Source organism: Sorex fumeus, unplaced genomic scaffold (genome assembly GCF_029834395.1).
Source record: "Sorex fumeus unplaced genomic scaffold, SorFum_2.1 ptg000037l, whole genome shotgun sequence".
Classification (NCBI taxonomy): domain Eukaryota; kingdom Metazoa; phylum Chordata; class Mammalia; order Eulipotyphla; family Soricidae; genus Sorex; species Sorex fumeus.
The window spans coordinates 56432730-56460554 of NW_026606094.1; the positions used below are offsets into that span (position 1 = coordinate 56432730).

The following is a 27825-nucleotide window of genomic DNA, read 5'->3' on the forward strand; positions in this document are numbered from 1 at the left end:
ATCACCTTAGCACTGTCTATCAGCTGCTTCTTTGAAATTGCCTTTCAAATCAATTGCTTTGGGAAAGAAGAATAAAAGTTATTGCTAAGAGCCTCAGTACACCATGCATACCTGTCTTTCTTGTAATCCACTTTGGTCAATAACTATAAATAGTAATTTACAGTTATCAAAAGACAGAATCAAATAAAAGTAATATATCCAAATTTTTCAAAACAGACAAGAGAAAGGGATATTATAGAATTAAGTCCTTTAAAACCATTTATATACCTACTGGATTGAGTTCAGTGACATCCCATTCAAGGTACTCTGCAACATGCATCATTTGGCTGATAATGTTTTCTAGCTCCTGAAGTAAAGAGAGAGAATGAACAGAAGGATGTTCCTCAATTTTTTCTTGTAGGATACTTTTATTCAATATGTAACCCAACAGCTAAAAAAAATCAGCTGATCAACTTAATTAAAAACATATATATTTTATATATTCCTTGTAGTTCTGATTAATTATTACACTAAAGAAGAGCCTAAATAAAACATTATTTTGTAGCATTCTGTCTAGAAATCTTCACCAGGAGAGGACACAACTATATAACGAAAGACTATCCCAGTGGAATTTTAAGAAAGAAAAGTTTTTCTTTGGAAAGAAGAGTCTGATGAAAGAATTATCAATTATAGCTTCCTAAAATGTGATTTTTTTAAGATCCCTGAGCATTCTCCCCCTTGGCTTGTAAACAGATGTGGAAGGATGAAAGGAACTGCTTCAGGGGTGCTCAGAGGTTTATTTTTATTCTGATACACTGTGGATGTATACTTATTCCTCAGGTCATTTACTGGGAAAATTTGATTTACTAAAGAGGTGCACAGGGTCAAGGTCTGGAGGCTTAGTACATGTAGAGTTTATTTATGAGGAAAAAGAATTTCCGCTTGAATTTTAACATTATTCTGGTTGGACGTCAGATCTTTGAAGAACTGCTAGCAAATGCATGAGAGGGTAAAATAAACACCTTTTGATACCTATTTATTTAAAGTTTTGATTTAGCCCTATTACACATATTTTTTGAATGCTAGTAATTTTAAATTTAGTCAACAAGTGTTGTTTCGTAGTATAATTTAAAAGAAGTATGAGAGTAAAAAATAATAGCCTGTAATAAAAATTGTCCTCAAATCTCTTATCTTATATGTGTGGTTACTATTCACAAATTGAGGCCAGAGAGATAATATAGTGAGCCAGGCACTTGCCTTGCACATCTGAGAGATAAGGGTTCGATCCAGGACACCACATATTATCCTCCAAGACCTGTCAGCACTTATCTCTGAGCACTGCTGGGAATGGCCCCGAAAGATTTAAAAAAATAATAATATTCACTGAATTAAATTCAGAAAAAAAGAGTTGAACAGATACTATTTTATGATGTCCTGAAGCTTTTTCAGATACTGGTCTTACACTCCCTTGTACCACAAAAAATAATGTAACAGCAAAAAGGTCATCTATGTAAGATAGGTTGCTCCAGAAATAACACAAATATATCTACGTTTATCTTATTACAGAGATGAAAATGTTTTCTAATTTGGTGTTGGGTGCTAGAGATTAAACCAAATCAGTCATGTACAAGGCAAAAACCTCACCCACTGTACTATCTCTCTGACTACCAGAGAAGAAAATATTAAAGCATAGATCTTTTGGAATTATAGGTTAGGGCTATGTAGTGCATGTGTTTCTAATCTTTTTATTATATTTTTGCTCATATACACCTTAATGTTAACAAAGGCTTGAATTCCTGGATATAATTTTAGGAAAAGAAAATCTCAACTATACACATAATTTTGCCTTTGTAGGTTTCAACTTTTTTTATCTTTTTTTTTTTTATTAGTGAAACACCATGAGGTACAGTTGGAGATTTACAATTTTTTGTGCTTGGGTTTCGATTATACAATGATCAAATACCCATCCCTCCATTTTTTTTATCTTATTCAGACAAAGTTATATTCTTTTGTTTCAAAACTAAGCCCAGTGAATAAAAAGGCAAGTTTTGTACAAATGTTTTTCAATAGAGTAACTATAATCTTAACAATTTCCTAAGAGTCAGATAATAAAAATGCTATGTGAGTGCATGGAAATTATATTAAGCACGCTTTAAGTGGCAATAGCTATAAATTTATTCATTAATTTTTTTTCCAGGACAAACTACAATGAAGTTTTCACAGAAAATTTGAAGAAAAAAAATTACCGAGCTGTCCAGGAAGCCATTTCCATCTGTGTCATAAAGACGAAACATAACTAGAAATAAAAGAGATATAGAGAATAATATTATAGGCAAGTATGATCAATATTAGTAACCTTTGTATTATTGAACACTTACTTGTTAAAGATAGTAAATCCCTCCCAACTCAAAATAATTTATTTGTAATACCATCTCTCAAGTCCGGAGCAATAGCACAGCGGGTAGGGAGGGATTGCACATGGCCGACCAGGATTCAATTCTTCGTCCCTCTAGAAGAGCTTGGCAAGCTACCGAGAATATCTCACCTGCACGGCAGATCCTGGCAAGCTCCCCATGGTATATTTGCTATGCCAAAAATAGTAACAACAAGTCTCACAATGGAGATGTTACTGATGCCCGCTTGAACAAATTGATGAACAATGGGAGGACAGGGCTACAGTGCTACCATCTCTCAAATAATCAGATATTATATAATAAAGCAATCTGAATTTATTTTATATAGTTATATACAAAGAAGTACCATTGTTTGTTTCAACATTATTATAGGACCACTACATAGAAATTCAAAAAGAATAAGATAACAAGTTTAGATATTCAAATTAAAGATAAAAAGGGTAAAACAAAACAATTAATTTGAAGGTCTAGAAAGTATCTTTTGAAATCTGTCATCCACTATTAAGTGAGCTTAATCAAAGTCTGTTTTCTTATGTGTAAATGACAATAACCATCCTGCCATATGATATACTGCTTGTGAAGGTTAAGTGGAGATATACACAAATTCCTATAAGAAACTAGAGTCTAGTAATTAAATATAAGCCATAAGGATGTCGGATCTGCAAGTAAAATGGAAAAGAAAGGATTATTATAAATGCAGGACCTATTTATGATTGGGAATAAGAGACAGACTGCATTATTTGAGGGCGATAATGGCGCTCTTTTGTCTGAGGTGTTGTTTCTTAGAGGAATATAACATTTTTTGAAATAATTGAGTAAGGGATGTAAGAATGTAGCTTTCTTGCAGTGAGTTTGGAAAGTATCTCTGAGGTCCCCAAAGGATGTCAGACTCAGTTTGTACATTCCAAGAGCACTAGAATATTGTCCAAAAGGCTGCAGGTGACAATTTTATATAAAGAATGACACAGCTGTGAAAATAGAGATGTGGAAGTGAAGGCTTGTGTTGTATTTGTATATTTTTCTAGAGAATCTTAATGTCTGAGGTCTGGAATATTAAAAAAAACATAGATAAATAGGCATAATTATGCAATTACTTTGATCATTATCTATCTTTTAACATTTTATATTTAATCGTGATTATATATTTCACCAGTTTTAAGATATGATTTTGTATATAAGATGTAAAACTAAGTATTGAGTAACATTGGTTTGTCCATTTTTCGCCTGCAGAGAGCTTAGGTTTATTGAGTGAATCCTACCACAGTGCTCCTGTGGCACACCCAATTCCATCAGGCACTCCAAATCCTCTGTGTTTATCTTTAACCTCTCCTTTGTGCTTTTCTTCCCCTATATGTTAATAAGTTTTATCCCCAAATGTGATCCTGTGACTTGTAAAGTTGAATTCTTCTGAGGATACTGGTTTTTGTATATAATAAGTGAAATAAAAATGCTTTTCTCTTTCCTTTATGTCCTTTGCATAGTTTATTTTGGTGCAATGTCCTTTTTTTATATGCACAGGAAGACAATGCTATGTTTTTGTAGCATGGGAGTTAATTGACTCTGAATAATATTTACTGCTTATTTAACATAAGCCTCAGATGCCCTTAGTTCCTAACACCCCCAAACAGGAATCCCTGCAAGGGACTTGGATGAACCCAGGGCAAGACACAAGCTACCCGGCATTGAAAAGGGACAGGCTAAGTGCCTTAAGAATTATAGTAAGTTAAGAGCATGATCATGGATAAATTCTATCATGACCTAAAAAGAAGTAACTGTATAAATACCCTGCTGGGGTTAGGGAAGACTAACATGGCCGAAGACCTGTAGTCTGGGATATATAGCGAGATGTCCGCAGAAAGCCATCTGTTTAGCTTAATATATCTCTTACTGTGTCCATACAAAAAGACTAGACATGTTAGGAAGTGAATTTAAGATGACTGTTCAAATGAATACTGGCATTACTGCATTCATTTGTGGATTATAAAATAACATGGTATGAGACTAACACCCAAGGACAGTAGAGACAAAAGCTGGGAGAACTGCTCCGCAGTTGAAAGCCTGCCTCATATGATGGGGATAAGGAAGTTGGGATAGAGAAAGTATCACTAAGTCAATGATGGCTGGAGGGATCACTCGGGGATGAGAGATGTGTGCTGAAAGTAGATAAAGGACCTGTCATGATGGCCTCTCAGTATCTGAATTGCAAATTGTAATGTCCAAAAGCAGAGAGAGAGTAAAAAGGAAATTGTCTGCCATAGATGCCGGGTGGGGTGAGGTGGGGGTGGTAGGAGGGATACTGGAGACATTGGTGGTGGGAAATGTACACAGATGGATGTTCGATCATTATATAACTGAACATCACAAAAGCTTTATAAATATCTCACTGTGATTCAATAAATAAATAAGTAAATAATAATAAAAGTATACTAGCTAAGGTAATACACTTACATACTTAGCTGGAATTTGGCCCTTGGGCTGATCTCCTACCAGGATAAGATTTTGAATTAATCTCCTAGAACTTCCCCTGAAAGAAGGGCTTTACATACCACTCCTAGGTGTTATTGCTGCTCCTAACTCTTAATGATTTCTCTATAACTAATGCTGTAAGACTTGAATAATGACCACTGGTTACCAACTAGCCTGGTGATAGTGATACCCGATTCTCTCCTTCATTTGTCTGCCGACATGGACCAGCTGAGTTGGGAATATTGTGATTGACTTTGAACATACCCAGGGGATTTTTTGGTCACTGCAGACAAGCAGATGATCACCCTACATCCCAGGAACAGTGACAACTAAGTATTACCAAACAAACAAAAAAAAGGCTTGCCAATTATCATATTTTATTCATTGAAAAATTCAAGTGAACTCTTAAGATATTAAAAAATGGGGGGTATATATCTATTTCAGTAAAAAATAAATAAACTCATGCAACTACAAGCTACAAAAATATGTATTTAAACAGCACGATGATCATATCTCTCATAAAATGAGAAAAATACCTCTCATAAAATGAGAAAAATTAGAACAACAAAGCCTATACACTTAAGTACTAAGCAGCTCTATATTTCCTAGCCTCACATAAAAAGATAAAAATATAACATTAAGTGACAAAAATCACACTCCACTTAGACCATGCTTAAGTAATAGGAGCAAGGTGAGGACCTTAACAATCTTTTTATTTTTTTCTTTTTGGGTCACACCCAGTGATGCACAAGGGTTACTCCTGACTCTGCACTCAGGAATTATTCCTGGTGGTGCTCAGGGAACCATATGGGATGCTGGGAATCAAACCCGGTTCAGTCGCGTGCAAGGCAAACACCCTACCCGTTGTGCTATTGCTCCAGCCCCACCAATATATTTTTTTTATTTTTGATTTTTTTTTTTGTGGAAGTACTGCTATTTATTCAGCCACTGATTAGCTGATTGAATTGGGCATGAACTCCACCTTACTTTTTTTTGTTTTTTATAATTTCATTTATTGAATCCCCATGAGAGCAGTTACAAAGCTTTCAGGTCTAAGTCTCGGTCATACAATGAAACACCCGTACCTTCACCAGTATCCATTCTCCACCCCCAACAACCCCAGTATACCCCCATCCCACACTCTCCCCCTACCTGTGGGGCAGATTATTTCGACATTACTCTCTCTCTACTTTGATCACATTAAACATTTTGACATCATACCCGCCATTATTATTTGGGATTTTACCCCAACACTAAGATCTGCTGAAAAGGCAACAGTAGACAACGTGTTTTCTATTGCTGGTTATGAATAACATATGATGTATCGTGGCTGCGGTAGAGGCTGCGTGAGTTTGAAATTCCAAAATTTTAACACTTAAATCTGGAGGGATTTTTGCCAAAACCTGCTGGGTTCCAAGATTTGCTCCTGAGTCTCTGGGATCATGGCTGTTAAGTAGTTTGATCAGGAGCCAGAAAGGCTGTTTGTGAGCGAAGATTTGGGGTCTTGTTGGAGTGTGGAGGACAGAACTGGCTCCACCCCCATCCCGTGAAGCCCAAAATGTCTCGTCATTGCGGGCCCAAACCTGACTTTCCTAGGGCCTCTGGAGGATGACGGCTGCCCAGCTGCCAGGGGGAACAGGTGGAGGGACAGCACCCTTTCCCCCCTGGGTTGGCACGGCGACAGTAACCTACTGTGGGGTCTGGACAGATTTCTGCCAAAAGCCACTGGGTTTTGAGATTTGTTTCTGAGTCTCTGGGATCATGGCCATTATGCAACTTGATCAGGAGCCAGAAAGGCCGTTCTTGGGCTATGATTTGGAGTCACGTTGGGGTGGGGAGTACAGGACTGGCTCTACCCCCATCCTGTGAGGCCCAAAATGTCTCGTCACTGCAGGCCCAAACCTGACTGTCCAATGGCCTCTGGAGGATGACGGCCACTAAGCTGCCAGGGGGAACAATCTATTTTTTAAAGGACATTTGAAACTATTAATTCTTACTTAAGTAAATGAATAATAAAATATTTCAAGTAAGTTATACCTCTCTGATATGAGTATATTTTACTGAAAATGTGAACTCAAACATATACACAAAAAGAAGAGATTAATCCATTTGTGGCAATATCTCAAATTTCTTCCTATGTTTTGAGTGTCACTCTTAAAAAACAAAATAGATAAAAGTCTGGGGATATGGTGCCACCCGCAGGTCTATCTGCACCTGTGAGGCGAGTGCATCAGCAGCCTGATGGCGCCTTCAGACTTCAGGTACCCCAAAATTGCTGATGTGCCTTTGGCCAGACCCTAGAAACTTGGGGCAAAGTTTACCAAGAAAGTAAACGGCCAAAAGTTAGGTATGTAGGAATTCGTCGATTGCCTCGAGCAGGCCCCAGTAACGTCTCTTTCATCCTAGCCCTGAGATTATATTCAAGGCTCTTTAGGAGAATGAGACCCATCATTGTTACTGGTATTTGGCATATTTGGTACACCACGGGGAGTTTGCCAGACTCTGCCCTGTGGGAAACACACCCACAAACCACCTCCGGCTCATCTATATACTTGGAGGCATGGCCGCTCTGGTTCCTGATTGAACTGCTTAACGGCCATGATCCCACAGACTCAGAAACAAATCTTGAAACCCAACGGCTTTTGGCAGAAATGCATCTGGTCTCTGCAGTAGGTCACCAGCGCTGGGCCAACCCAGGTGGGACTAGGTTTTGTGCCTTGGCCTCTTCCCCTGGCGGTCCAGTGGCCGCCATCTTTCAGAGGTCACTGGACAGTCAGGTTTGGGCCCCCAGTGATGAGACACACAGGGCCTCACGGCATGGGGGTGGAGCCGGTCCTGTCCTACCCACCCCAACGAGACCCCAAGTCATCACCTCTCTGGCTCCTGATCAAGCTGTTTAACGGCCATGATCCCAGAGACTCAGAAACAAATCTCGAAACCCAGTGGGTTTTGGTAGAAATGCGTCTGGACCCCACAGTACATTACTGTCGCTGGGCCACCCCAGGGGGAAAGGGTGTTGTCCCTCCGCCTGCTCCCCCTTGGCAGTTCGGTGGCCGTCATCCTCCAGAGGCCATTGAACAGTCAGGCTTGGGCCCACAGTGACGAAACTTGTTGGGTCTCACGGGATGGTGGTGGAGCCAGGCCTGTCCTCCCCATCCCAACGAGACCCCAAGTCATTGCCCACAAACGGCTTCTCTGGCCCCTGATCAAGCAGCTTAACGGCCATGAACCCAGTGACTTTTGGCAGAAATCCCTCCAGATTTAAGTGTTCAAATTTTGGAATTTCAAAATCACATGGCCCTGCTTCAGTCACATGACATCATATGTTATTTATAACCAGCAATAGAACACAAATTGTCTACTGTTGCTTTTTCAGCAGATCTTAGTGTTGGGGTAAAATCTCAAATAATAATGGTGGGTCTGGTGTCAAAATATTGAATGTGTTCAAAGTAGAGAGAGAGTAATATGGAAATCATCTGCCCCACAGGTAGGGGGAAGGTGTGGGATGAGGGTATTCTGGGGTTTTTGGTGGTGGAGAACGGGCACTAGTGAAGGTATGGGTGTTTCATTGTATGACCGAGACTTAGACCCAAAAACTTTGTAACTGCTCTCATGGTGATTCAATAAATAAAATTATAAAACATGAAAAAAAAAAGTAAGGTGGAGTTCATGCCCAATTCAATCAGCTAATCAGTGGCTGAATAAATAGCAGTACTCCTACATAAAAAAAAATAGATAAAAGTCTTGGTATCATTCCTTTACTTGCCTCACTTGAAAGTTGGTGTTACAAAGGAAGCATACTCTACCAATTAGAACCCCAGATGATCAATCAGATGCCAGTGACCCAAGGAAAAGCGGTGAGAACCTAGAACATCATAAACTTTCTAGTCAAGAATTTTTATAACTGAACTTTGAATTTTATACTTTGAAACATAGAAATAGAAATGATATTAATTTTTACCCTGTATTGAAAGCACTTGAGAAGTCATTTGCCAATTTATGACCTTGGGTTTCTTTTTCTCTTCTTCTCTCCTCTTCTCCTCTACACTGCCCTCTCCTCACTTCTCTTTCTTTTTGTTTTATGGTCCCACTTGGCAGTGCTCAGAGTTTACTTTCGCTTCTATGCTCAGGGGTCATTTTTGGTGGTGCTCAAGGATCTACATGTGGTGCTGGGATTGAACCTGGGAAAGCTTCATACAGAGCAAGTTCCTTGCCACTGTACTATCTTTCTGGTCCAGATTTGGAATTTTTACAAGAATATTTCATAGCCTAAATTTAATGACTTTTGATTTATTATCTTATTTATAAGCCCCATAACTTATATATGCTTTTATTTCTATATAACATTAGGCAATCTCTAGTACAAAATTTAATTAAATTTAATTATTTCCTTGGTTCCAATATAATAGGATTTCTTCCAGTATTTACATAGTTATGAAGTTTACTGAAGATTAGTTTTAACAACAATTCAGGTTAAAGAAGTTCTTCAATAATTATCGAAATGAATGATTTTTTGCTGCTATAGATGTTTTTGCATTTGATAGTGAAAAGATGTGGGTCATAATGTTTTATTTTTTCAATGTCAGAAGCATCCTTTATTCACTTGCTGTGCTAAATTATATTATTTGATACTCAATTTTAAAATATACTCTTAAATAATTAACATAGGCTTCACCCCTCTGAAGAATCACATGTTCTCTCTTGAAAATATGTCTATCTTTCTCTCCCCTCATATCTAAATTTCTTACATAAAAACCATTTTGCATCACAAAAAACAGCTTACATATGGATATAATATTCTAGGTATATTGACCAAAATAAGTGGATTGAAGTGGCTAATGTGTTGTTCCTCACCTTTTGCTCATAGGAACATAATCTGTCTGAATTCCTTAAAAGTGTGCTGTAATATATCAGGGAAGACTTGATGACTACAATCTGTATGATGGCATTCTAAATCAGATTTAATTTACTTAATAACTGGACAATACTAAGGTCAAATTTATTCTTTGGTAAATTCTGGTAAATTGTAATTTTTTGTCTTTCTTTTTAAAATCTTTTTATTAAGGCACTATGATTTACATTGATATGAATGGTTAATTTTCAGGCATATAATGTTCCTCCACCAATTCCCCCACCAGAATCAACAGGTTCCCACCAACGTTCCAGCCTATGTCCTTGAAGGGCACATTTGTTTAGTTTGTTGTGGTTTCAGTGCTTTCAATATTGTTTGCTGTGGTTTGTATTTATAGCTATATCACTTCACTACACTAACGAGGTACCTTAATTCTTTTACCTCTGCTCCTGTTTACTTTCCGTCTACCTACTCTTAGTCCTCACCTCAAATTCTTCCCCTGTGCTTCCCCTCCCCATACTCTGGGGACAAGGGTGTTCTAGGTCAAGGGTAATCTCCCTTTTACTACATTTCTCATTCAGTTTTTCTCTGTACTGAAAAATAAGTGAGATTATCCTGTGTTTGTCCATTTTCTTCTTACATGCCTTAGTATAATATCCTCCATTCAAGTTGCAGTATATTGCATAATTTTGTTGCTTGCAGCGATTATATGGATCTGTAACTCATCTTCATAATCAAGTCATCTATCATCGGGCATACAGTTCGCATCCATTGTCTAGGTATTTTGCTAGGTGATGATGTCTAATGGTCTACAAGTGTTGCTTTAAATGGATATTCTTATATCCTGCAGGTAGATATCCAGAGTGTAATTGCAGGGCTAAATGTTATAAAAAATATATATATATTTTTACAGGGCAGTTCCATATAGTTTCCACAGAAGTTGAACCAGACAACATTTCCACCAAGAGTTGATTAGAGTCCTTTTAACCATATTCCTGCTATCACAAATTTTTCTGTTATGTTTCATATGTGCCATCATCACTATTCTGAAACAATATTTCATTTCTACCTTAATTTGAATTTCCCTACTTATTAGTGATAAGCAGAACTTTCCACGTGACTATTGGTTGTCAATCTGTTTTTTTCAGAGAAAAGTTTATTCATTTCCACTTCTCACTTTCTTTTTGGGTTTTCACCTCTTTTGTGGATAATTCTGAGTACTTTATATAATCCAGATATTAACCCTTTATATGATTGTTGAATGCAAACATTTTCTCCCATTAATTTAGTACATTTTATATTTATTCTATGTTTCTTAAGACAGGCAGAAGCTCTTTAAATTGATGTCGGCTGATTTTTATTTTAATTGTGTTATTTTAAGTAGCTTCACCACTTATTAATTAATTTACAAATTATTTACATTTTTAATTGTTTTATTTATTAAATGATGCATTTTAATTGCCTTGCCAATAGCAGCATATCACTGAAGATGCCTTTAAAGCCTAAAGCTTGGAGTATTTTATCTATTTTTTCCTAAATGTACTTTATAGTTTCAGGTATACTTTCAAGGTCTTTAATCCACTTTGAATTAACTTTTGTGTAATGTGTCAGATATTTAATAATAGTTTATTATGTACAGCTGTCTAGCATTCTCAGTACTATTTTTTGATGTCGTCATCTTTACTCTATCTTAAGTTCCTGGCTCCTTTGTTAAAAATTACTTGGCTGAAGATATAGGGGTTTATCCTTAGATACTCTATTTGAATTCATTTGTTTGAGAGTCTATTTTATCCCTATAAAATATGTTTTTGATATCTATAGCTTTATAGTATAGTTTCAAGTTAGGTAATGAGATACTAACCCATTTGTTCTCAGTATAACTTTGGGCATTTGGATGATATGAATAATGCAAATTTTATTACTGACTGCTTAAAGTCCTTGAAGAATGTCACTGAAGTTTGGATGGGACTGTATTGATTGCATACACAATTTAGGTGGGATGGCTATTTGACAAATTGATTCTTCCAATTCATGAGCATAAAATAACTATTCATTTCATATGGTCTTCTATTTCTTTCATAAGGAGTTAATGGTTTGTATTATAGATCTCTCACCTCTTTTGTTAAGTTTCTCTCTAGATACTTAATGTTTTTGGACACTCTTTAGAATGGGATACAATTTAATCGCTTTCTCCTCTAATATCTCTTCATAATTAAGAAACATAGGTTCTGATGGTGACGAAAAGGCATAGATTTGCATAGAGTAGGAGTGAATTTGAAAATTGATAATATTCACACAAAAAGTTAGAGCCTTAAATACTGCCTTTTCTTAATTTAATTTTTTATCTTGAACCAACTCTCTCTCCCAGCAGAAGCCTGGATCTGTGAACGCAATAGCAGCCAACTTGCAGGATTCTGAGCTTGGTTACTCATAATTTCTGATGGTAGGGACACTATATCTATCAAATACAAGATACTTCTGTGAAGTCTAAATAATGATTATGACGGAATTTCCCTTTCGTCATCTTCATTTTGTCAGCCTAAAACCTTACCTACTGAGATACCCACCAAGCACCACTTGAGAATTTTTTCAAAACAAAATAATTGGGGAGCTGGAGCAACAGTACAGTGTGTAGGGCATTTGCCTTGCATGTGGCTGACCTGGCATCCCATATGGTTCCCTGAGTACTACCATTAATTCCTGAGTGAAGAGCCAGGAGTAACACTTGTGCATCACGGGATGTGACCAAAAAATAGGCAAAAATACAACAAAGCAAGGAGGAGGAACTTCAGTTTAATAGGAAAGTTCTAATCCATTAAATAATGGAGCATATAAAAACCATCCTGAGGGTCTGGAAGATAGAACAGCAGTGGGAGCACCTCTCTAGCATGAGTCAGATTCAGGTTTAATCCCTATAAAAGATGGGCCCATGAGCATCGCTGGCTGCAACTGTGGCGACCGCAAACATGGTTGGAACAGCCCTAGACCCTCGTCCTATTAGGTCATTCTGAGTATCCCCCATCACTGCAGTGCCTGAGCAGCGCAGCATCCTTGAGCACCTGTACTCAATCAGAGCCTGGTTGGCCTAGAATCACTATCTGTGTTCTTAGGGCTCTTGAGCACTTTACCTGAGTCCACTTCTCCCCTCCAAAAAACCCAAGAATGATTCTGAGAACAAAATTAAAATTTTGCAGTTAGAGTGTGATAGAAAATGTGAAAAAAATCCACCAAAAAACAAGAGAGTCCAGATGACGAATAAATATGTGGAAAAAAACCATGGTACATAATAAAATAAAAAATGATTCAAAATTCTGTCTTGGAGTTTCCACATCTATTTGTGGTTCTAAAAGGACTGAGTAATTTAATTGCAAAAGAAAATGACTATGATAAGGTTTAAAAAAAGATAAAGAGCATAAGTTTCATATCAGAATTTGTGGTGAACATTTTGGGAATGAAGTAGATACATAGGAATAGAGTAGCTAATCTTAAACAGAAGAAAAATTAAAATGTTAACTCCATAGAAAATAAGAATCGTTTAATTTAGTAAACCTATGTATGGAAACTTTCCCTTGGAAAACTATATTTGAATAATATTAAAAGAATCTGGGGCCACAGGGATATTACAGTGGATATGGCACTTGCCTTACATGTGACCAACCCGATTCATCATCAGCAACCCATATGACCCCCTGAGTCCCAGAAGTGATTCCTTAGTACAGAGCCAGGAGCAAGCCCTGAGCATTGTCAGGCGTTCTACTCTTGCCATAAAAAAGAAATATTATCTTTATATATAAGACTAATCTTAGATTTTAAAAGTAAAGTTTAAAAAGAATTTTAAAAGTTTAAGAAGTGGGCCAGACTAACGAGACCCTGAGTCATTGCCCACGAACAACCTCTGGCTCCTGATCAAGCTGCTTAATGGCCATGATTCCAGAGACTCAGAAACAAATCTCGGAACCCAGGAGATTTTGGCAAGAAATCCCCCCAGATTTAATTGTTAAAATTTTGGAATTTCAAAATTGTGTGGCCACTGCTGCAGCCACGCAACATCATATGTTATTCATAACCAGCAATAGAAAACACATTGTCTACTGTTGCCTTTTCAGCAAATCTGAGTGTTGGGGTAAAATCCCAAATAATAATGGTGGGTGTGATGTCAAAATGTTGACTGTAATCAAAGTATAGAGAGAGTAATTTGGAAACCATCTGCCCCACAGGTAGGTGGAGTATGTGGGATGGTGGTGGGGATTTTGTTGGTGGAGAATGGGCACTGGTGAAGGGTTTTTCATTGTATGGCCAAGACATAAACCCGAAAGCTTTGTAACTGCTCTCATGGTGATTCAATAAATAAAATTATAAAAGATGGGAAAAAAAAAGTAAGGTGAAGTTCATGCACAATTCAATCAGCCTAATCAGTGGCTGAATAAATAGCAGTACTCCTACATAAAAAAATAATAAAAAATAAAAAAAATAAAAAGTGGGCCAAAGAGATAGATAGTGCAGTGGTTAGGGTATTTGCTTTGCACACAGCTGACCCGGGTTAGATCCCTGGCATTCCATATGGTCCTCCAAGCACCACCAGGAATAATTCCTGAGTGTAGAGCCAGGAGTGACCTCTGAGCATTGCTGGATGTGAGCCAAGAAGAAAAAAAAAGTTTAAAAATGTGGCTACAGGATCAGCAAATAAACATATCTCAGTTTCAAAGCCAACATAGGTATGCAGAACTTTAGGTGAAAATTAATTTTAAGGTAAATATTAACATTATGTTGACAATATGATAGTTTCCAAAATATGGCTACCACTTAAAAACTTACAAGCTAGTTTAACCCCTATTTTTTCTATTTTTATGCTCTTGCAATTTCACTTTATGTAGAAACAGTTATATGCCCACACATGGATTTGGTTAAAAGATCAGAGCAAAGGCATATTATGTAAGATAAAGGTAATTCTTTATATTATGATTCACTCTGTTCTAAAAGATTTGCAAGTTCTTTGTCTATTTTTTCAATGACTATACTTCTAAATCTACCCTACTATTTTTCTACTTTGATGATATCAATGAAAAAAATTAATAAAGTGTTATTAAGCTTCCTACAATATAGACATGCACATATATTGGGTTTGGGGGATATACCTGTCTATGATCTGAGCTAACTCCTGGGTCTGTGTTCAGGAGTCCCTACTGGTGGTGCTCAGACAACTATATGAAGTACCAGGGATCAAACCCAGGTAAGACTATATGCAGGCGAGTGCCATACCTGCTGTACTATTTCTTCGAATCCCTTCTAAAGTATATATTTTATAAAGCATTTAAGACATTCTTTAATTCACATTTTTAAAAACAATTTTGTATATTTCTGGACCTGTTTCATAAGACTTAATGGCTGAGGTTAAAAAACAAAATGCTGTTAAGAACTTTTGATATCTAATTAGAACATAATGGAGAAATAATAGAACCTTTAATTTCACAAGAAGACAATAAAAAAGCATTTCACATAATAAACAGACATATACACAGTGGGTAAGGAGTCATGGATTTCAGTTGGAAATACTGTTGTTATAATAACTAGTCTCTTTAAATATCGATGTTTGTAGATACCATAAGATAGGTTGATTATGTGATCTTTTAGCACATCTTCATAGTTAAATGTCAGTGGTTCTACTATTAATACTATAGACAGTTGTAAATAAGTAGGCAAGTTATTTTCACCATCAGCATAATATAATATTATTTTCTAATGATTTTATAATTTACTTAATGTTACATTTTCAAAAGGTAACTAACTTTATTTGATTCTAGATTATTTATGTACACAAAATTGTTAGTAACATGCACTTTAAGTCATAGTGCAAATGCATTTACTGTTACTTGTTCTATTAAGGGGCTGGAGCGATAGCACAGAGGTAGGGTGTTTGCCTTGCACGCAGCCAACATGGCCAACCCGAGTTTGATTCCTCCACCCCTCTCGGAGAGCCCGGCAAGCTACCGAGAGTATCTCGCCCGCATGGCAGAGCCTGGCAAGCTCCCTGTGACGTATTCGATATGCCAAACACAGTAACAACAAAGTCTCCAATGGAGACGTTACTGGGCCCGCTCGAGCAAATAGATGATCAACGGGAGGGCCTTACTTTACTTTGTTCTATTAAATTTTACCAAGACAGTTCACTTAACTGTCATCTATTAAAAACATAAATATAAGTAATGGGTAATAAGGGGGATAAATTATAAAAAGTGCAAGGGCACACGAGGAGATGAAGATTAATTTAGTTAGGAGATAAAAGGAGGTATAAAGTAGTCATCAAATTACATTGAACTGTGTGTCATATACTTTATGGGAACAAATGTGGCAATGTACATGACATAGCCCAATACATTCAGGTAATCTAAAGGATTGAGCTCATTCTTTGCATGCATAAGGCCCAAACACCTCGTGGTCTACTGACCACCACAGAGAGCAAATCTCCCTCTGACATTCTTGACTTATCATGAACCCTCCTTGTTTCATCAAGATGCTAACACAATTTAAGATTTATTCTTTAGTTATATCTATATAGCTTCCCACAGTGAATAATAGGAATAAAAATATTGAAATGCCAATATCCACATTTAGGAAAAATAAATATGCCTCTATAAATGATGTTTATTTCTAAAATGATGCCAGAGTATACAAATACATAAGTAACTTTTAAATGAACATATTACAGTAAATCCTTTACTTAATAAAATAATTATTATCAATAAGAGTTACATTTTACTAAATATACCCCTAATCATAATTCTAAAATATCACATTTTGGCATTTTCTTTAGAATAACCAAACTAAGGATTCATGCATTTATTATTTTAGCAAGAAAACATTTAATTCACTAAAAATTTAACTTACTAATACAATGAAACTACGCATGTTATTTAATAAGCCAACATATTGATACTCACAAATGATTTGAAAACAATAGATTATGAAATGATCAGGATTAGCATGAATAAAAGGTATTTATTTCCCTGCAGTGAATTGAGCATAGTTCACCACCAGAGAGTGCTCAAGCACTGTGCTGTATTAAAGAGAGCAAAGATTTATTTTCAACTTGAAATTCTCTATCTGAAATACTAGCTACATTGTTAGAAGAAGTGAACAGAGCTGCTGTTAATTTACTTTTATAAGACTTAACATCAACTCCATGTAAAAAAAAAACTCTTGTTTGTCATTTGAGAAATCATCTGCACCTGGCCAAAGGAAAAGGTGTTTCTGCTCAATGTTCAAGGAAAATTTCTAAAGAATGTAAGAAGAATCATTTAGGTCTGTGTGTGTGTGTGTGTGTGTGTGTGTGTGTGTGTATAAAACCCTCTTTCTGACTACTTGGAAGGCCTAGATACATGCTAGAAACAAAGATGTTTTTAATGTTATTCCAAAAATATTTCCAAATCATCTTGTTATGTTCAGGGAACTTAAAATATTATCTAATATGCTAAAAATACATTCTAATGAATATAAAAAAAAGAAGTTTGATACATAATACCCTGAAATATTAGCCTGTTAAATCTTTGAATTGCACCTTGTTCTCATTGGATGAATATTTTGCTGTTAATCAAGGCCATTTTACAATGAACACAAATGTATGCTATTATAATAGATTCAATTCTAAGCTCATAAACATCCAGTCTCTCTCCTGACACCCATCCCAGAAAAAAGTAAATGAATAAAAACATACACTCAAGTTTATCCTCAGGTCTTCCTCTTTCAAGAAGAGACAAGTAACAGACGATGTCCTTCAGATGGATTACTTCTGGGGAACATGTACTTGCAGGAGAAGTACGGGGTGAAGTGATGGCACCTTTATTCATTCTTAGTCCTGGAAAATAATTTCTGCCTTAATATATTTTAAATATGCTCACAGAGTTCTCAAACAAATAACCAAAGAAACAGAGAGATAATTACAAAACATATTATGTAAAGAGCTGTATATATCTTGGGCAAAAATCAATATTTCTGAAACTCTTATCTCATAGTAGATATATTCTATGATCATTATAAAAAAAAGTGGCAGTTCTTTGGGATTTAGGGACACAGCGCTGCTTTGGATACCCAACTGGATGGTGTCAGTTAGGAGTCTACTGATTGGCATAAGCTGTAGACAGATTTAAACACATGAGAAACCACTTTTTTCCCACCATTGTCTGATAATAATTATAAATATATAGCTGGAAAGATACCAACATTGACTTCTAACAAAAATAAATAAAGGTTTGTGACAATAAGATATACCAGATGTTGTTGATATCCAGGATATACAAAATACTGGTTAAACTCCACAAGAAGAAAACATCCAACCCCATCCAAAAATGGGGCAATGAAATGAACAGAAACTTTCTCAAAGAAGAAATCCGAATGGCAAAAAAGCACATGAGAAAATGCTCTACATCATTAATCATCAGGGAGATGCAGATCAAAACCACAATGAGATACCATCTCACACCTCAGAGACTGGCCCACATTCAAAAGAACAAAAGCAACCGATGCTGGTGCGGATATGGCGAGAAAGGGACACTCCTTCACTGTTGGTGGGAATGTCCACTGGTTCAGCCCTTCTGGAAAACAGTATGGACGATTCTCAAAAAATTAGAAATTGAGCTCCCATTTGACCCAGCAATAGCACTCCTGGGAATATATCCCAGAGAGGCAAAAATGTATAGTCGAAGTGACATCTGCACTTGTTTGTTCATTGCAGCACTCTTTACAATAGCCAGAAACTGGAAGAAACCTGAATGCCCAAGAACAGATGACTGGTTAAAGAAACTTTGGTACATCTACACAATGGAGTACTATGTAGCTGTTAGAAAAGATGAAGTCATGAAATTTACATACAAGTGGTATAATATGGAAAGTATCATGCTAAGCGAAATGAGTCAGAAAGAGAGGGATAGACATAGAAAGATTGCATTCATCTGGGGGACATAAAGTAACAAAATATGAGATTAATACCCAAGAATAGCTGAGATCAGCACCAGGAGGATTACTCCATAGCTTAGTGGCCAGTCGGGCATTCTAGAGGAAAGGGCAGCTCAGATAGAGAAGGGAACACCAAATAAAGGGTGTTTGGAGGATCCTCCCAGGAGGGGAGATGCATGTCGAAAGTAGACTATGGACTGAACATGTTTGCCACTCAATGCCTCTTTTGCAGACCACAACACCCAAAAGGAGAGAGAGAATACAGGGGATTGCCCTGCCACAGAGGCGGGGGGGATGAGGGGGTGGGGGTGGGGGGGATATTATCCATGGTGGTGGAAAATGGGCACTGGTGGAGGGATGGGTATCTGATCATTGTATAATCAAACCCAAGCACAAAAAATTGTAAATCTACAACTGTACCTCATGGTGTTTCACTAATAAAAAAAATTAATAAAAAAATACAATTAAAAAAAGATATACCAATTTTAGCCGAAGAGAAGGACAACATGGAGGGCGGGATCCACAGATCCCGAAGGAAAAAAAAAAAAAACAGGTTCCAAAAAGAGCCGAGATCATCGGGAAGTCCCAGATGGGGTAGGTACCGCATCCCGCCTCCCCCAGATGGAACCCCGGTGACCAGAAACCTCTACAAGCACAGCTCGAGTATGCAGGAACTAGGACTTTTCCTCAAAACCGCGCGGCCGCTTACGCGGCCGCACGACATCTCTCTATATACAAAGTGATCCATGGGAAGTAAACCACCTAACGTTTCTCTCTGAAAATCATAGTTAAGCTTTGAGCACGGCCACAGCCCCAGAAGCACAAGTACTTAATGCATAACCCAGCAGCTTGGAGCAGAAAAGTGAACGGGTTATGTGTTAACCCAGGCCATCAAGTCTGCCAGAGGGGAAAGGGTGTTGGTCCCTTCCGCCCTCCCCCCTCTGGAAAGAAAGGTGGCGGCCACATGGGAGCCTTGTGGACAGCAGGTATGAGCCGGGGGTGTGGGGGCGACTAAAACCTCATGGGAAGGGGGGCATTCCGGTCCGTCCTTCACGCCCTACCGAGGCCACCAGTTGCCCCCCACGAGCGGCTCTCCAGCACGGCCACAGCCCCAGAAGCACAAGGACTTAATGCAGAACCCAACAGCTTGGAGCAGAAAAGTGAACGGACTATGCATTAATCCAGGCCATCAAATCTGCTGGAGGGGAAAGGGTGTTGCCCCATTCGCCCTCTCCTCTCTGGAAAGAAAGATGGCGGCCACATGGGAGCCTTGTGGACAGCAGGCATGAGCCGGGGGAGCGGGGGCGACTAAAACCTCATGGGAAGGGGGGCGTTCCGGTCCGTCCTTCACGCCCTACCGAGGCCACCAGTTGCCCCCCACGAGCGGCTCTCCAGCACGGCCACAGCCCCAGAAGCACAAGGACTTAATGCAGAACCCAGCAGCTTGGAGCAGAAAAGTGAAAGGACTATGCGTTAATCCAGGCCATCATGTCTGCCCGGAGGGGAAAGGGTGTTGGTCCCTTCCGCCCTCCTCCCTCTGGAAAGAAAGGTGGCGGCCACATGGGAGCCTTGTGGACAGCAGGTATGAGCCAGGGGTGTGGGGGCGACTAAAACCTCATGGGAAGGGGGGCGTTCCGGTCCGTCCTTCACGCCCTACCGAGGCCACCAGTTGCCCCCCACGAGTGGCTCTCCAGCACGGCCACAGCCCCAGAAACACAAGGATTTAATGCAGAACCCAGCAGCTTGGAGCAGAAAAGTGAAAGGACTATGCGTTAATCCAGGCCATCAAATCTGCTGGAGGGGAAAGGGTGTTGCCCCATTCGCCCTCTCCTCTCTGGAAAGAAAGATGGCGGCCACATGGGAGCCTTGTGGACAGCAGGCATGAGCCGGGGGTGTGGGGGCGACTAAAACCTCATGGGAAGGGGGGCGTTCCGGTCCGTCCTTCACACCCTACCGAGGCCACCAGTTGCCCCCCACGAGCGCCTCTCTAGCACGGCCACAGCCCCAGAAGCACAAGGACTTAATGCAGAACCCAGCAGCTTGGAGCAGAAAAGTGAAAGGACTATGCGTTAATCCAGGCCATCAAGTCTGCTAGAGGGGAAAGGGTGTTGCCCCATTCGCCCTCTCTTCTCTGGAAAGAAGGATGGCGGCCGCATGGGAGCCTTGTGGACAGCAGGAATGAGCCGGGGGTGTGGGGGCGACTAAAACCTCATGGGAAGGGGGGCGTTCCGGTCCGTCCTTCACGCCCTACCGAGGTCACCAGTTGCCCCCCATGAACGGCTCTCCAGCACGGCCACAGCCCCAGAAGCACAAGGACTTAATGCAGAACCCAGCAGCTTGGAGCAGAAAAGTGAAAGGACTATGCGTTAATCCAGGCCATCATGTCTGCCCGGAGGGGAAAGGGTGTTGGTCCCTTCCGCCCTCCTCCTTCTGGAAAGAAAGGTGGCGGCCACATGGGAGCCTTGTGAACAGCAGGTATGAGCCGGGGCTGTGGGGGCAACTAAAACCTCATGGGAAGGGGGGCGTTCCGGTCCGTCCTTCACGCCCTACCGAGGTCACCAGTTGCCCCCCGCGAGCGGCTCTCCAGCACGGCCACAGCCCCAGAAGCACAGGGACTTAATGCAGAACCCGGCAGCTTGGAGCAGAAAAGTGAAAGGACTATGCGTTAATCCAGGCCATCATGTCTGTCCGGAGGGGAAAGGGTGTTGCCCCAGTCGCCTTCTCCTCTCTGGAAAGAAAGATGGCGGCCACATGGGAGCCTTGTGGACAGCAGGTATGAGCCGGGGGAGTGGGGGGGCGACTAAAACCTCATGGGAAGGGGGCGTTTCGGTCCGCCCCTCACGCCCTACCGAGGCCACCAGTTGCCCCCCACTAGCGGCTCTCCAGCACGGCCACGACTCCAGAGCACAGAAACCAATTTCTTAACTATCTGACTTTCAGTATAAATACTTCCAGGGTCAATAAGTAAAATAGCAGAAATCCAAAACCAACATTTAACTCTTGAACCCAGCTGTAGAAAGCAAATCACGTCACAATGCTTTTTCAGCATGTCTGATTTGGGGGGGGGGTAAACTCTAAATTATAGTGGTGAATCTTTTATTGAAACAATGAATCTAATCAAAGCAGATAGAGTGTTAACTAGAATTCATCTGCCCCACAGGGACTGGGAGGGGTGGGGGGTGGGGTTTTATTGGGGTTCTTCATGGTAAAAAAAAAAGTATTGGTAAAGGGAAATGTGTTTGATATTTGCATGACCGAGACCTAAACCTGAAAGCTTTGTAACCTTTCCCAAGGTGATTCAATAAATAAAAAAAAAAATTAAAAAAAAAATTAAAAAAAAAAAAAGATATACCAGATGTTGATGAAAGATACAATTATAAGATAGTATATTTGTATAAAATATTTTCTAATATTATAAAACATTCTTTCTGTCCATTGAGGTCAATTCTGAATATTAAGAAATATTGGAGTTGGAGCGATAGCACAGCGGGTAGGGCATTTGCCCTGCATGAGGAAGACCCGGGTTCGATTCCCAGCATCCCATATGGTCCATTGAGCACCACCAGGGGTAATTCCTGAGTGCATGAGCCAGGAGTAACCCTTGTGCTTTGCTGGGTATGACCCCCCACAAAAGAAGATATATTCCCAGGATGGAACTGGAGAGATAGTATAGCAGGGAGGGCACTTGCATTGTACATAGCCAACCTGGCATGAATTGCTATCACCTTGTATCACATATGGTCCCCCAGGACCAATAGTGTTATCCCTGGGTGTAGGACCGGTAGTAAGTCCTGAACATCACTAGGTGCTGCTCAAAAGCCTACTCCCCCCATACACACACACACACACACACACACACACACACACACACACACTCCTGTTGTTCATCAATTTGCTTGAGCAGGCCCAGTAAAATCTCCATTATGAGACTTGTTGTTACTATGTTTGGCATGTTGAATGTGCCACAGGGAGATTGCCAGGCTCTGCCATGCAGGCGAGATACTCTTGGTAGCTTACCGGGTTTTCCGAGAGGGGTGGAGGAACAGAATCCGGGTTGGCCAGGCCGGCTGCGTGCAAGGCAAATGCCCTACCACTGTACTATGTCTCCAGCCCACACACACAATAAACACAAACACAAATATTCCCAGGAGAAGAACAAAAACAGACATCTGAAAAAACAGGGCCAACTAAAATGAAATAAGATAAAACATATACAGTAGGTTCTCAATTTACTTCTGAAACCCTTCATTTTGAATATACTAAAACACTGGTACAGAAACTAAATTCCTAGTCCTATAGTAGAAAAATTTAGTTTATCTAGCAATGTTAATTAAACTAACACTCACTGATAATAGGCAGTCATTCCAGTTTACAGAGCAGACTCTGAAACCACTTCATAGGTAACTGTAAAACCTGAAATCAAATCTTAGTTATCTCTCATAGAAAAGTTGGTATTCAGTAGTAGTTAGACTAGACTATATAGTTACAAGATTCTTAATCAAGTAGAAATTCCTGGAATGTAAAGAATAACTCAAATCAAATAGTCTAGAAGCCTCTTATTGCTTTGCACAACTTGGTAGAATTACATTTCTAGCTGTTTTCTCTGTTTTGATTTTCTAGCTTTTTTTTTTTTGTAATTGGATTTTGGACTCAGTGCTGCTCAAAGCTTCCTCCATGCTCTGTGCCCAGAGATCACTTCTGATGATACTCAAGGTACCATCTGTAATCTGAGAAACCAAAGTGGAGATCATCTACTTACACCACAAGTAAGTTAGCCACAGTACTTTTCTCATGATTTTCTAGATCATTTCTTTTGATACTTAACTATAATTGAATATCTGACATCTCCTTTAACTACCTCAAGATACTAACATTATAATATTTTGCACTGTAAAAAGAAATCATTAATTTTATCTATGGTGATGCTATTACTATTAAAATGTACTAGTACTGTAGGTAGGGTGCTTGCCTGGTTGGATCCCCAGCACCACGCGTGATACCCTGCCAGGAAAAATCCCTTTGCACAGATTAAGGGAAAATTCTGAACATTGTTGGGTATGGCCCTAGAATTAAAAATAAAGACAATTTTAACTTTTGTAAAATAAGTGATTCCAATTTAAGCAACTACAGCTCAGACATCAGCATGAATAAACAGTTCAAACTTGTGAAAAAAGGAAATTCCACTACTGGCCTTTGAAGTGACCGTATATTTCGGACTTGGAGAACACAGTGCTTGAATTATGTCGAGATAAACTATGACCTACTCATCCTGTCTGATGAGCTAATCCTGTCTTCTCCGCTTCCCCTTATGAACTGAGATGACTTAATTACCTTGATTTAACAACTTTATAAAGAAACTCAGAGCAAAACGAGAAAAATGAAAAAAGATCACAGTGATATTCATACAAAAGGATCACACATAGATTACACATTTCACTCACACAGAACACATTATTTTTTATTTAAACTTATTGAGTTAATATTTTATTAGCAGTTTTCAAATCAACTATAAATATTTGAATGATGTAAAGGTCTTATGACTTTCTACTAAGTGTTCCTGTATTTAACGTACATATTGAACATGAACGTTCACGTATACAATTGACAATTAGAGAACTACCTTTCCATATATTTTAATTCACTAAACATCTTTTTGTGAGCAAATATGAATCAATTTTTCACTTTCTGTTCAGAATATGTAAGGAAATTGCTGTATCATGCATTTGTGTTGCAATTTTACATTAGGAAATTTATAGAAGGATGCGAAAGCATATACAAAATATATAATAATATTTGTTGAATATTTAATTAATATTTAATTACAGCTACACTTGAGAGAGAAAATATATTTTAAATGTCTACTCATAGAAAATGGGCTAGAGGGATAGCACAGTGGTAGAGCGTTTGCCTTGCACACAGCCGGCCTGGCTGAGCCAGGTTCGATTCCACCGCCCCTCTCAGACTGGCAAGCTACAGAGAGTATCTCTGCACAGGCAAAACCTGGCAAGGTCCCTGTGACGTATTCGATATGCCAAACACAGTAACAACAAGTCTCAAAATGGAGATGTTACTGGGCCCACTCAAGCAAATCAATGAACAACGGGAGGACAGTGTTTGACTCATAGAAAATATAAAATGGAAATATTTTTTAAATTTACTTTACTGGGCCTGCTAGAGCAAATCGATGAACAACGGAGGACCATGACCATGACCGTGACTTTATAGCAAAAATATTTGTACTAATTGGCTTCACTAAATTTTGAGATGCTTTAGAGAGACAAAACATCAAAGGGGATTTCCTCCTGCTCCGTCTTTCTTAAGAGCAGCCAATTTTCACTTAAAGTAAAATGTTTTTCATAGTTTTGTTTAATTTTCTGAAAATAGCCTCCAAGTCTTCCATTTGTTTTCAGAAAGGCTGACTTCTCATCCTTTCTACCACCAACAGTTATTTTCTTTCTCAGTCTGGTTGGAGATATTTCCCACTTCTTAGCTCCCTCTTAAGACAGGGCAAAGTCCTGAGGAGTGTGCTATTGCTTTTAAGTGCTTCTAGATAATAGTATGCAAAACACAAAAGATAGGAGACAAAAGGCAAAAAGGAAGCCTCAGGCCTCATTCCTTGATTAAAGCTCCTCACCTGAGTGGTAATGCATGCTAGATACTTCTTTAGCATCAACTGGTTCTGACAAAGATCCCAATTCTTTTTCTCATTAGGGTGCCACTTTAACCCATTCATTTATTTATGAAATTCTGTACAAGCGGAACTGAAAATGAAGCTAAGCAAAACAAAGCTTGTTCTTTTACCTCAAGGATTTATTATTTAGATTTGAAATTCATGTGATTGATTAATACCCATTTTAAAGGTTTTTTGACTGACTGCTCTGCTGTGATCAACATTTCCTCACAAAAATACAGCTTCTAATCACGCATTCATTCATGTCTACATAGCTCCATAAGACTAAATATGTTTAATATATTAGAATATTAAGTGTAAGTTTGGTTTATTACAAAATACAAAAAAATATCCCAAATAAAGTGAAACACAGCCCTGACAATTGTAGTATATTAGTATTACTAGGGAAAATCATTGCATTTTACAAGATTTTATTATATCTCTGCTGATTTTGGCTATATATAAAGATATAAATAGATATTCCACTTTAACTATCAAAAAAGTTAATGTTAGTCAAATTAAATTTTACAAATTATATTTCCCGACTTATGATTTTCACTGTATTTAAAACTTAGAGGCTTCATTTCTTGTATTAACAACCTACAAATATTGTTTGAATAGGGCTAGAGAGAGAGTATAGTGGGTAGGACATTTGTTTTGCATGCAGCTGACCTGGATATAATCTCTGGGACCTTATATGTTCCCAAAAGCGATTCCTGAGTACAGAGACATGAGTAAGACCCAAGAACTGCTGGGTGTGCTCATAAAACAACGGACAATATTTTTCTAGTATATTAATTCCAGTTTCAAAATTTAATTATTAGCAAATAACCTTGGGTACATCTTTAATGATGCTTTGGCTTCCGTTTTATTTTTAAACACATTTCAGATAATGAAAAGAAGCATTATCTATAAATTTTATTGTTTCCCTTTATCTATAAACCTAAAATGCTCAAAACTAATAACATGAATTACATTTTTATACATGCAGAGCAATAAAATTCTGTGACAGTTTGGCCATTCCATTTTTTATATTACTCCAATTTGCAAAACTTTATCAAGCTTATGAAGCAATTTGTCACATAGTATAGTCATACTTACAAAACCCACATTGATACTCATGAGAATCTTAGACAATCAAGAGCAAGGACAGTAAGTTAGCATTATACATTTCATGATTTTCTTGCATAACTTTTAATCATTCTAGTCTTCTAGTAGTATTATTGTAATTTTAATGCTTACACAAGCTGCGAGCAAAATGAGATAGTTTGACTTATAAACCAACAAAGAATATAAAATAGACTTATTTGTCTTCCAGTCAAAATGAGAGGTGAAATATAATGCTCAACGAGTGTCTGGGTTCGACAAATTTATTCTAAAAATACATTCTAGATTTTATTCATTTGGACACCTGAAACCCTACCCTTCAACCAAGCAATGGCAAATAACAGAGCTTGAAGTGCATGCCTTTTGAAAGTAATGTTCTAGGATAAGCAAATTCTGTGAACAAACAATAATAACTACGGCCCTTGATGAGTGCCAGCGACACTATAAAACAGTGGTCTCTTTGACCTTACAACTCTATTTTAGAGACAAGAGGTGGAAAGTCAGAGAGTTAAGTAAACTGCTGGTGGACACATCACAATCCCAGTGGTGAGAATTCAAGTCAGGCCATGTAACTCGAAATCTGAGTTTTTTCAAAAAAAAACAGAACTTGTCTATATAAATCCTATACAACAGCAACAAAGAGAAAAGTTCTATAGAGAGAATATTAAAGAGAGTGATGTTAATCATGTTACTATTAACTGCACAAGTGTGAATAGTATTAGTGATAAATTTAATCTTTATAATATAATTGAATTTAAAATCAAATTGCAATGGATCTATATTAATGACTACCATTACAGAGAGTGCAGGTACAGCTAAAAGTTGGTGCATTTACTCTCAGTACTTGAATAAATGTAAACACAGAAATAAAATCAGAATAGTTTTCTTGAAAAGCTATTCTACCAGTATTTAACATTTGCTCCATCAAAAATAAATTTTGATAATACTCTGAAGTGTTACTGCTCTCTTTCAAAATGTATGGTGACATCTTTGAATTCGATCTTTAACCCATATATGCAAAATAAAACACTAGAAATTTAATAGCTGGTCTTTATTAAGCACTTAAAATATACCTAATTCATTACAGATTTTGAGTTCCACATTACCCAGTAGGAAAGATGCAATTATTATCTTCATTTTGCATTTGAGGAAATAGAAGCAAAGTGCTATATCCACAATTCACAAAGCAATCTAGAGTGGGATTGTGTGCTTTAAGTGTAATTTTGTGCAGTGAAAGAAATGACTCTCAAAAAATAACTTTTTGTTTCAAGGGTATATTTTAGAAGTCTCCTAAGAGAGCATTTATTGATTATTTCCTAACTTTTTGAAGGAAATTAGAAATCTTAGCTATGGGAGAAGCTCTGAAATTCCATTTTCCATTCACAATA

At 38.2% G+C, this 27825-nt stretch overlaps 1 protein-coding gene across 3 annotated transcripts in view; it reads right to left on the minus strand.

Moving 5' to 3' along the window:
* DGKB (diacylglycerol kinase beta) overlaps positions 1 to 27825 on the minus strand; it is an 808203-nt gene that overhangs the window by 567975 nt on the left and 212403 nt on the right. For all 3 annotated transcript variants that reach the window (XM_056117996.1, XM_056117994.1, XM_056117995.1), the window contains 3 exons: positions 17423 to 17563; positions 2226 to 2275; positions 272 to 346 (listed from right to left, as the gene is read on the minus strand). In XM_056117996.1, the coding sequence (XP_055973971.1) occupies positions 272 to 346; positions 2226 to 2275; positions 17423 to 17563 (266 nt within the window). The remainder of the gene's footprint in view (positions 1 to 271; positions 347 to 2225; positions 2276 to 17422; positions 17564 to 27825) is intronic.